This window comes from Eriocheir sinensis, chromosome 2 (assembly GCF_024679095.1).
Source record: "Eriocheir sinensis breed Jianghai 21 chromosome 2, ASM2467909v1, whole genome shotgun sequence".
Lineage (NCBI taxonomy): Eukaryota > Metazoa > Arthropoda > Malacostraca > Decapoda > Varunidae > Eriocheir > Eriocheir sinensis.
The window spans coordinates 7,779,647-7,792,342 of record NC_066510.1 but is presented as its reverse complement, the minus strand read 5'-3'; the positions used below and the strand labels follow the sequence as shown (position 1 = coordinate 7,792,342).

General features: G+C 40.6%; 1 protein-coding gene across 2 annotated transcripts in view; it reads left to right on the top strand.

Annotated features, from left to right (window-relative positions):
- Nucleotides 1–7,447, top strand: part of LOC126998962 (sorbitol dehydrogenase-like) — a 131,379-nt gene extending 123,932 nt beyond the window's left edge. For both annotated transcript variants that reach the window (XM_050861274.1, XM_050861260.1), the window contains one exon: nucleotides 2,091–7,447. In XM_050861274.1, coding sequence (XP_050717231.1) covers nucleotides 2,091–2,244 — 154 coding nt within the window. In that variant the 3' untranslated portion in view covers nucleotides 2,245–7,447. The remainder of the gene's footprint in view (nucleotides 1–2,090) is intronic.
- The last annotated feature ends 5,249 nt before the right edge of the window (nucleotides 7,448–12,696 follow it).

Sequence of the window (12,696 nt, the reverse complement as noted above, 5' to 3'; positions counted from 1 at the left end):
CCCAATGCTTCTTCCCGATGGGGCCTGATGGTCGGCCCAGCCCGATATTTACATAATCACAAAATAAAGACATTTTTATTACTCACCAGTAATGCAAGTGTTAAACAGCAGTTTTAGGAAGGAAAATCCATGTAAAGGGAGTACATTCAGAGATTTTAAGGGCACAAAAAAGTAATGCAGGTTCACAAAAATGCTGAGCACCAAGGTGGTGCCTTTGGAAAGGCAAACCTCTTCTGACAATCATGGTATCTAGTGGAGGCTGCCTTAGTACTGTAGCTTCACTTTATCTATTCACTTTATCTAATTTCTAATAATTAAGTCTAATATTACTGTACCAAGCTAAATCCTTTAAATCTATTGTACGTCACTTTCTTTGTCATTTTCACTCATTGTCCTCAAGCATCGGCTCATGAATATCATTTGTAGGAACCTTGGTAGCCATCATGCTGGGTTTATAGGTCACTAAACAGTCCAAAAATCATGCAAATATTCAACACCTAGGCTACACATTTAAATCTCTCCCAAGTCTCCTGTTTCTCTTCCCTGCTGCAAGGGGCCGCTCAGCACATTTAGCGCCTTATTTGATGTCTTTCTTGTAATTTTTAGAACTTTTGGCAGCCACCTTAAAAAAATTGGATTAATGGGATTTTCAGATTTTTAGACTTTTACTGTACTATGAATAATTTACTAATGACAGTTTCTTTCTATAAATATTAATTCTTTCACGCACCAGAAGTTTAATAAGTTTCTCTTTCCACTGCGACATCCATCTTGGGCTCCCTAGGGGGCCTCGCGGAACGGCCTGACCATGCAGCAAAACAGCAAAAGTTTTTTTCATGTTATCGATTTCACCCACGAGTATTCTTTTTTCCTGGCATTATTAAGTATCGTTGGTTTTGGAAGAGATTATTCTGCCTTATGAAATAAAAAAATATCAAGAAATGCAAATAAATAGCCAGGTTTACCAACTGAAAAAAAACAGTGATTAAAGATAAATAAGAAATGCTTACTTCACCACCTCGTAGCTCAAAAGTTCCTGAGTTGACTTTTTATGATTTATATGCCAATAAAAGAGGATTTTTATGAGGATTCCATTGCTATCATTGGAATTTTCATATGACCAGTAGTTCTTGAGAAAATGGAGGAAAACTATATTTATCTGTCTATTGTGTTCTCTCCAGTAGAGGAAATAGCTCAAGGGCAGCAAACAAAACACAATGGGCAGGTCAAGGCGGTCAAAATAGAAGTCAATTTTATCTGGAATAGAGTTTTGATGATAATAACAAACATGACTACTAGCGCACCTATTTGCTGTCTGGAAGAACTTTGCCAGACGCAATAATAATCATAATAAATACCACTAAGTCTCTCTCCCTAACACACTCTGCTGGAGTTTTTTTCACTTTTTCCATCATCACCATCACTTTCATGAGAATCATCATCATGCTCTGTGCAAATGAGTCTCAAAATCTCTTCACTTGATAATTTCTTAGCCATATTTTCTAATAGTAAGTTACTGGTCCCTCCGAATATAAAACAAAATATTGTATCATGGCACAATCACTTTACATCGGCAGTAAGAATAAATTTCACCAATTTTGTCTGACAACTGTAATCTAGGCTTACCAGGCTCCGGACACAATTTAAAGGGACGACAGTCCGTGCTTACAGGCTGCCTGCTGAGAGGCAACTAAGCCACAGGCAATTATCACTTCAAATCCAACGGCACGAGAGAGTTGACGATTAGTTTATTTTATATTATATTTATATTTCTGAAAGATACTCTATTTTTGGCAAATTTAAAAAAGTTTTTGACGCGATTCGAGTCAGAAGCTCGGATGTAGACAATTCCGTTTTGACGCGAATTGCGTCGTGGTGCTTGAAAGGGTTAAGTAATGAAAGTATCAAATGGGAACTGGTTCATTCAAGATGAGCCACTAGACAACTGAGGTTCCGTTGTATATTTCTTCCAATATTGGCAAACTATTGTTAACTTAGAGAAAAAAATATTAGCATTTTCTGCTCGATGTTGGTTATAATTTTTAAAAGCTCATCACTACCACCTGTTAATTATATTTATTTTCTTGCAGCTATCCACTTGCCTTAGATATGATTGCCACTGGGAAGATCAATGTGAAGCCTCTTATCACACACCGCTACAAACTAGAGGAGAGTGCCAAGGCTTTTGAGACAGCCCGCACTGGTGCTGGAGGAGCCATCAAAGTCATGATTTCATGTGACTAATTTCAGTGTACATGTACTGCTTTCATCATATTAACACATGAACAATGGAAAATATTTCATATTAAATGTTTTGCCCTCTCTGAGCATTAATTTCAGTTTGGCATGTGACTCGAGAAAATAGATACATTACTAACATGTTAGCTATTAACCCTTAGATGGCAGCAGTACTTGAAGAGTAGCTCCCCCCAAGATGAATCATCTATATATAGTCACTACTGACCTTAGGAGTGTAGCATAAATATAGTTATGCCACATAATAGATGTTTTAACTAACACCTATATATAGATTCTACCGCAATCTGAAGTGTTGTTATATTTCTGCCATACAAAACTGACTGACTGAATTTTGGACCTCCTATAACTGTCAGGGGATCAAGAGCAGTGAACCCTATATCAAGGACCTATTAGGCAGGTCCATATGCTGGCCTTGCAGGAAACGTGGCTGTGCAGGGATGAACTACACGGGCCAAACACTCTTTACAAGGACTTTGTGTCGTTCTCTATGACAGCCGTGGACGACACTCAGGTCCTGAGGAGGGGGAGACCTTATGGGGGGCTCACCTCTCTGTGGCATAAAAGCCTCAGTAAGCACATCCGGGTGAGTGGTGCTCAGAACCCCCGAGTCCTGAGCATTACTTACAAGGATGACAGGCTCTCCATCCTGGTGAATGTGCATCTCCCTACCAAGATTAGGGAGAACATGGATGACCAAGCCATGTGTTTAGGGACACTTGCCTCGTTGGTGGACAGTGCCCAGGAGCAACATGTTTGTGTGTTGGGGGACTTCAATGCTGCTCCTGGCACCCCCTTCTTCAGTGACCTACAACACATGTGTGAGGACCGGGACATGGTGGTGGCCGATGTGAGGACGCTCCCCCCAACGAGCTCCACTCACGTCAACATGGGGTGCCTCTCTCGCACCTGGCTTGACCATGTAGTGCTATCACCATGTCTGCACAATGCATTGGATGGGTGCACAATTCTATATGACAAGTGTCTCCTCTGACCATTTTCCTTTCTTAATTGGGCTGAAAATAACTGGGCTTCCTGCCTTGACACAGGTGAGGCAGGATAGGGTGGCACAGGTTAAGTGAGATTTCAAGACACAAGGAAAAGAAAGGAGTATGGTCGGGTGGTGACAGAGTTGCTGAGAGACATTGCCATTGATCCTGTCAGGTTATGTTTCTTCCAGAGTACTTCTCTTGTCAGCGGGCATCATGACGCCATCGACAGGCTTCATCAGTCGTTGGTGGGGTGCATGGTGCGTGCGTGCTGGTGAGAGAGTATTCGATACGTGCAGGAGGAGATGGAGGCAGATTCCTGGCTGGAACGAGGTGGTGTGGGAGGCCCACGGTCTTGCCAGGGAGCCCTTCCTGGAGTGGAGGGCCGGGGCCTCCACTGGTGCAGGGCTCATAAGGAGGAACTACAAGCTGAGGTGCTGGCAGCCCAGCTGGCTGGCAGTGACGCAGCTGGCTTCTGGAGTGGCCTACGAGCCCTGTCCCCGGACTCTCACACGCTCCCCTTACGTGTGGATCAGGCCGCGGGGGAGGAGGACATTGCCTACATGTGGGTTGACCACTTCGAGGGTACCCTGAACTGTGTGGCAGACGTGGAGAGTGAGAGGGCCCTCCGGAGCGGGCTGCGTGGAGTGACGCTGGAGGGCTTTCGCAGTGTTAACTACAGTGAACTGAGGGAGTACTGCGGACCCTCTCTAACAGCGAGGCACTGGGCATTGATGGGCTTCCCTCTGGTGCCTTAACCCCTTCACTACGGCCGGGCCAAAACAGCGCCCCGCGCCGTATCCGAGATCGCCACGCGCACCAAATTTCACATGTTGCTGTTGAACGTAACAAGTTTTCAGCCATAAACTCAACATAATCACCATGTATTATTTATGAAAACATGCAGAATTAAATGGTGCACATAAAGAAACATAAATTAATTGATAATTTTGAGATGTAAGCATAGAGATAAAATAACTCTTATATTGGCTAAAGTGAGCCAGGACGCAGTATGCACATCCTCGGATATGGTACAGGGGATGCAAGGACGCAATATACGCGTCCTCATGTTGAAGGGGTTAAAATATGCACCTCCCAGCCTGGTCTCTTGGCTCTGCCTCTTTATCAATGCCTGCATCTGCCATTAATACATACCCTCCCAGGTCTTGGCAGTGCAAATAGTTCCCTTGCTAAAGAGCAAGGTTAAAGACCCTGCTCTCTCTAGCAACTATAGTCCCATTGCCATTGTGACTGCCTTGTCAAAAGTGATTGAGAAGGCAGTGCTGCACCACCTAGAGGCCTACCTGAACATGCTGGACAATTAGTTTAGTTACAAGAAAGGGCACGGCACTGAGATGTGTGTGTGGACGTTGAAGAATATCATTGAGTACTACACTTCCATGGGCTCACCTGTCTACCTTTGCTTCCTTGATGCCAGCAAGGCAGAGTGAAATACAGGAAGCTGTTTAATAAACTGCTTGTAAGGGAAACTACTGGGTACATTGTCAAGCTCCTAATGTACAGTCACGCTACGCAGTGTTGAGACAGTTTGCAATGACTTTCATTCAAATAATACAAAATATTATTTTTCATTCAAATAATACAAAATATTATTCGAAGGTAAGGGATGCTTAGGAGTGATTTTGTTATAGATACACAAAATATGATATTGAGAAAGGAAATAAATTGAATAGAGTGGAAGTTTTTACCTTATAACGATATATTTAGCAGCTCTGCCCAAACATTTTGATACGGTTTTCGTTCAAGACATTAAAAGAGTCAAATCAGTCCTATGTTAAGACTAAATATATATATATATATATATATATATATATATATATATATATATATCTATATATATATATATATATATATATATATATATATATATATATATATATATATATATATATATATATATATATATATATATATATATATATATATATATATATATATAACTGCACAAATATATTGCTCTTTCTTTCAATGTAGTGTTAAACCCTATATTATAAAATAATAGGAAAAAATAATTAGCTGAACTTCATTTGATGAAATGGGAAATAAATACTACATAATAAACTCGGATTTCATGATGACGTCATCCGGAACGACATTCATTCATGACTATATATCTTGTGTGTGTGAAATCAGCAAGATTCTGAAAAAAAAATCACAAAATCAATTGTCTATATTTTTAATCAATGGTAAAATCCAAAGAGAAGTATCGACAAGTAGCCAGACATATAATTTAGAGTTGCACGAGACACACGACACACGGCGCGATGTAGCCTAATGTCTGGGTAGACAATGCTTGGTCAGCGTTGCACTGCTAGCCTACCATTTTCTTCCATCCATCACTGTCGAGTTAATTACATACATTTGATCAAGATAATAATATTTATAACTTGTAGGTATGAATAGTGAAGTGACCCCTACTCCGCCCCGGTGACTTTGTAAATGAATGTGGCTACATAGCCTATCATTCCAATACATTTCTCTTCGCCACATTCACATAGAGTACACTGTTAAGTTTTCATTGCATTTAAGGGAATCACTGATATTTATTAGGTGTGTGCAAAACTAAAGAATTTAAAATTAAGTAGTTTTATAAAAGTCGGTAGAGAATGTTTCCCCAAGGATAGTTGCCAGATGTCGCTAGCCTACGCTCCGTGTCCGAAAGATTATGAAAACTGTGTCAACACTTCGTAGTACGACTGTACTGGTACACTACCCAGGACTTTACTGTAAAATGGGGGGCTTCCACTTCGCTGCCATTTAAGACAGCCAATGGTATTCGCCAGGGAGGGATCCTGTCTCCCTACCTGTACAACGTCTACACAGATGATCTCACTGCTGATCTGCGTGACACAGAAACAGGCTGCCACTTCCATGATAAGTACATCAGCTCGCTGAGTTATGCTGATGGCGCCCGCAGTGGAGTCTCTGCAGGACCTTATTGGAGTGTGTCAGGCTTATGCTGCCACACATGATATTGTCTACAACACCACCAAGACAGAGTGCAGGGTAGTGCCGCCGCCACACTCCAGGGTGGACTACCAGACATCAGCGTGACTAAGTGGGAGTGCACTTACATTTATGGATAGATTCACATACCTGGGCCATGTCATCAATAGGGAAAGGACCAATGATGATGACATCAAGAAGCAGACCACCAAGCTCACAGTCATCAGCAACATGTTACTGAGGAAATTTTCCTACTGCAGCACGGAGGTGAAGTTGGAGTTATTCAGGAGCCACTGCTACTCTCTCTACTGCAACTCGCTGTGGTCGCGCTATAGGGCTGCCTCCATGAACCGTCTTAGGGTCTATTATAACGACATTCTCAAGCGGCTTCTGGGGCTTCCTAGATGGACTAGCTCATCCTTGGCCTTTACCGGGCACTGGATGAACTGTCTGGCTGTGCTACGTTGCCATGCTGTGTACAGTATGAGGAGTAGAGTGGAACAATCAGGAAACTCCATCATCACCTCCGTCAGACAGAGCTCAGGCTATGTATGTGGATCTATGCAGCGGGAGTGGCTGGGCCTTCTGTTTGTGTAGATTGTGCATAAGTGTGCTGTGCACACAAATATATAATTATAAGTTGTCAATTATTAAGCATTATGTATCTTGTTCAATCTCGTTCGTTTTCTTGTCCTGCTTTTTATATATGCCGCTGGGTGAAAAAAAAAATCATATTATTATTATTATATATAGTTCCGTCTAAGGGTTAATATCGGTTTATGTGTTTTTTATCAAGCCTTATCATCTATAAGAGTATATGAGAAACATATATAAGATGATTTAGCATTGCATGCAAGATAGTAGTATAGCCTGAAATAACTAGTTGACTGGATAACAGGAGTGCCACCCAGTGATTAGAAATTACTACCCAGTGGGCCTGCATTTTTAGCACCAGGTGGGTAGTGCAAATAATAAAAGTCTTTAAATAAATTATAAGTATTTGCAAAGCTTCCCTCCCAATTGACTTAACTCAATTTATTTTTGTACCTATCCTGGGTCAGCATTTATTAGAACTCTTACTTCAATCATTCCTTAAAACTGATGATAATGTGTGGTGATGTGATGATCAATGTCTAAACCTGATTTCCATACATTGCTGTCTTTGTATACTTGTAGAGGACATGTAGGCACATCAGTGTTTGAGATACTGGAATAAAACATTTTACATGGGGTTACTGATATGTTTAACTCTACCATGTATAGCTTGGTAAATGTGGTAAATTAACTAATTTGTGCTCCCCCAGTGGAAATTGCTGATATTAAGATAGGGATTATATATATATATATATATATATATATATATATATATATATATATATATATATATATATATATATATATATATATATATATATATATATATATATATATATATATATACACACACATACAGGTAACTCTCGATTTATGCGAGTATTGTGTCCCTGAAGAGGTCACGTAAATCAAAAACAATGTAAATCAAACAGGAGGTAGGTTTCTATAGAAAAATAAATATTCACTTCATTCAGTGGAGAGAGAGAATATCCATATCACCGAGATATCCACTCAATCTCAGTCTCACTCGTGTGAGGAAGAAATGAGGGACACCATGAGCGACTGGCTAGTATTGGTACCAGTACCGAGCAGTCTGGTACTGGTACCGGAACCTGCCCACCCCTATTGTTGAGTAACGTGGCAGCGTGGGTACTGCATTGTTGTTCAAGTGGCGCGCAGGAAGAACTGAGCTCAGCTGTGTGGCCGCAGCGCCGTGTGAGTCCAGTTGCGTGAGACATCTGGTGGCCACTCCATAAAATATCACTTATAAGTGAAAAAACGTGTAAATTAAACATTTATTTGGATTTTGGACCCCACGTTATTTAAAGAACGCGTAAATCGAGTTCTCTCTCTCTCTCTCTCTTTATATATACATATATATATATATATATATATATATATATATATATATATATATATATATATATATATATATATATATATATATATATATATATATTCTAACTCTAACAACTATGTAAAATTCTTTGACTATTTGAATTCTAAAGTGGAGCACATCTTGACCCACTCTCCCTTCGCTGAAATCTCCATCCTAGGAGATTTCAATGTTCACCACCAGCTTTGGCTTTCATCCTCTTTCACTGACCATCCTGGTGAACAAGCCTACAACTTTGCTATCCTCAACGACATAGAGCAGTTGGTCCAGCACCCTACACGTATTCCTGACCGTCTTGGAGATCTGCCCAACATTCTAGACCTCTTCCTTACCTCAAACCCTTCTGCTTATTCTGTCAAACTGTTCTCTCCGTTGGGCTCCTCCGATCACAATCTTATTTCTGCATCCTGTCCTATCGCTCCTGTACACCCTCTGGACCCACCGAAGAGGCGATGCTTCTGGCATTTTGCTTCAGCTCGGTGAAACGACCTGAGGATGTACTTTTCCGATTTCCCGTGGAATGATTATTGCTTCCAGGATAGAGACCCCTATGTGTGTGCTCAGCGCATCACAGAGGTGATTGTCTCTGGAATGGAGGCATACATTCCTCGTTCTTTCTCTACTCCTCACGCTAAAAAGCCTTGGTTTAATCACGCTTGTTCTCGTGCTGTCAATGATAGAGAGGTAGCTCACAAAAGATACCAGAGCCTTCAAACTAATGCTAATTATGAACTTTACATTTCTGCCCGAAATCGTGCCAAATCTATTCTCCGACTAACCAAAAATTCTTTCATTAATAGAAAATGTCAAAACCTTGCTTTCTCTAACTCTTCCCGTGACTTCTGGCATCTAGCCAAAAACATCTCCTCTAACTTCACTTCTTCATCTTTCCCTCCACTCCTCAGTCCTGACGGCAACACTGCCGTCTCATCTATCTCTAAGGCTGAACTCTTCTCTCAAACATTTTCTAAAAACTACACTCTTGACGAGTCTGGGCATATTCCTCCTACTAATCCCCCCTCTGAATCCTTTATGCCTGTTATAAATATTCTTCAAAATGATGTTTTCTATGCCCTCTGGCCTCAATCCTCAGAAGGCTTATGGACCTGATGGAGTGCCTCCTATTGGCCTTAACAACTGTGCCTCCGTGCTGTCACCCTGCCTGGTCAAACTCTTTCGCCTCTGCCTGTCAACATCTACCTTTCCTTCTTGCTGGAAGTATGCCTTCACACAGCCTGTACCTAAGAAGGGTGACCGCTCCAATCCCTCAAACTACCGTCCTATTGCTTTAATTTCTTGTCTATCTAAAGCTTTTGAATCAATCCTTAACCGGAAGATTCAAAAGCACCTTTCCACTTCTGACCTTCTATCTGATCGCCAGTATGGGTTCCGCAAGGGGCGTTCTACTGGTGATCTCCTAGCCTTCTTAACTGACTCTTGGTCATCCTCTCTTAGCCGTTTCGGTGAAACTTTTGCTATTGCGCTGGACATATCAAAAGCTTTTGATAGGGTCTGGCACAAATCTTTGCTTTCTAAACTACCCTCCTACGGTTTCTATCCTTCTCTCTGTACCTTTATCTCCAGTTTCCTTTCTGACCGTTCTATTTCTGCCGTGGTAGACGGTCACTGTTCTTCCCCTAAATCTATTAACAGTGGTGTCCCACAGGGTTCTGTCCTATCTCCCACTCTTTTTCTGTTGTTCATTGATGATCTTCTTTCCAAAACGAACTGTCCTATCCATTCCTACGCCGATGATTCCACTCTGCATTATTCAACTTCTTTTAATAGAAGACCCACCCTTCAGGAACTTAACGACTCAAGGCTGGAGGCTGCAGAACGCTTAGCCTCAGACCTTACTATTATTTCCGATTGGGGCAAGAAGAACCTGGTGTCCTTCAACGCCTCAAAACACAGTTTCTCCACCTATCCACTCGACACAATCTTCCAAACAACTATCCCTATTCTTTGACAACACCCAGCTATCACCTTCCTCAACACTAAACATCCTCGGTCTATCCTTAACTCAAAATCTCAACTGGAAACTTCATATCTCATCTCTTACTAAATCAGCTTCCTCGAGGCTAGGCGTTCTGTACCGTCTCCGCCAGTTCTTCTCCCTGCACAGTTGCTGTCCATATACAGGGCCTTGTCCGCCTCGTATGGAGTATGCATCTCATGTATGGGGGCTCCACCACACAGCTCTTCTGGACAGAGTGGAGGCAAAGGCTCTTAGTCTCATCAGCTCTCCTCCTCCTACTGATAGTCTTCTACCTCTTAAATTCTGCCGCAATGGTGCCTCTCTTTCTATCTTCTATCGCTATTTCCACTCGGACTGCTCTTCTGAACTTCCTAACTGCATGCCTCCCCTCCCGGCCCCGCTGCACTCGACTTTCTACTCATGCTCATCCCTATACTGTCCAAACCCTTATGCAAGAGTTAACCAGCATCTTCACTCTTTCATCCCTCACGCTGGTAAACTCTGGAACAATCTTCCTTCATCTGTATTTCCTCCTGCCTACGACTTGAACTCTTTCAAGAGGAGGGTATCAGGACACCTCTCCCGAAACTGACTTATCTTTCGGCCACCTCTTTGGATTCTTTTTAGAGCAGCAGTAGCGGCTTTTTTTTATTAATGTTTACTTTTTGTGCCCTTGAGCTATCTCCTTTGCTGTAAAAAAAAATATATATATATATATATATATATATATATATATATATATATATATATATATATATATATATATATATATATATATATATATATATATATATATATATATATATATATATATATATATATATATATATATATATATATATATATATATATATATATATATATATATATATATATATATATATATATATATATATATATATATATATATATATATATTTGATGACCCCAGCCCATTAGTGGTGCAGGTGAATCTTACTTGGTGCAGGCAATATTTATTTATAATGGCTGCTGTGATATATGACTTGTTAGTCCCATGCTGCCCTCAGTTCTCCACTTGAACGAAGTCTCTGAATTTACCAAGCGGTTGAGTGGAGCACTGGCAGGCAGCATGGGCCAAGCATTATATATATATATATATATATATATATATATATATATATATATATATATATATATATATATATATATATATATATATATATATATATATATATACACACTATATATATATATTTTTTTTTTTTTTTATTTTTTTTTTTACGTCTTGGCCTATTGCGCGGGTAGGCTTCTTCCCGGTGGATCCTGATGGTCGGTCCAAGGCTTCTTCCTGGTGGGTCCTGATCGTCGGCCCAGCCCCATTTTGGCGCAGGTGAGTGTTTATAGTGGCGCCATCTTGTATTGGCTCATGCTGCCCTCTCGGAGCTCATCTTTAATTCTAGAATCTAGAGTCCAGGTTGATAGGTGGTTTTCTGGACAGCATGTGGGTAGTTTTAAGCCGCTCGGCGGCGGCTGAAAAATCCCACCTTGGTGGCACCGGTTGGGGATTGAATTCGCGTCCTCCTGAACGCGGGGCCGTCTTGCTGTCTGTTCAACCACCGCCTACCCGTAACTACTATAAATAAAATTCACCTACACCACTAACAGGCCGGGGGTCATTGAAGAGACTCCTCAAGAGTCTGCCGGCATTACAGGCAGCACGTAAAAAAATAAAATAATAAATAAAATAAAAAAAATAAAAAAACATACATGGCCTAAAATAAGCAAGAAGACTCTTCTGCCATGGCTATCAACTTGAGGGAAGATCCTGTGAGGGAATAGTGTTGTTGTTATTCAAAGATTGCTTCTTCCCTATAGGGGGAGCACAAGCCTTTGCCAATGCGACCCGCCGCAGGGAGCTGACTGACCGACTATCAGCTGAAGTCAGCCGAGCCGACCAAATCAGTCTACCGACGAGGACTGGCGTGTCTCTGGGAAATAGTGTCAGATACAGAAATAAATAGGTGGCTTAATGCTTATTTTATCAATTTATTCTTTGCATAGCTAAAATCTTTGTCTGGCATGTAATTATTTTGTAAATGAAGTATGGTGATCAAAGGCAAAGTGAAATACAGCATCAAAGTAATGTCTGTATTTTTTTATACAAATCTTTAACCTCACTTTATTCATAACTGAGGCAATACAGTAATGCCAACAGCATTTCAGAAATGTAAGAAAACATTTACACATTGCCAACAAGGCATTCTTAGGTGGCATTAAAAATAGTCTCATTATTAAAAAAAAAAAATAGACTAACTACATATTACTCTTCACCGAATGTATGAAATCCCATCATTCACTTTGTTCCTGTACATGAGTCCCTCTTTCTGAAAATTATGAATATTACTCTTACTGCTTATGATTATTAGTAGTTTATTCTTAATTACTTAAATGCAGATTATATCTAATCCTATGTGGGTCATGCAAGTGACACAAAGGAAAATTTTACAAATCCTAAATCCAACTTCATTAGCATGATATCCTACAGTTTCATGTAA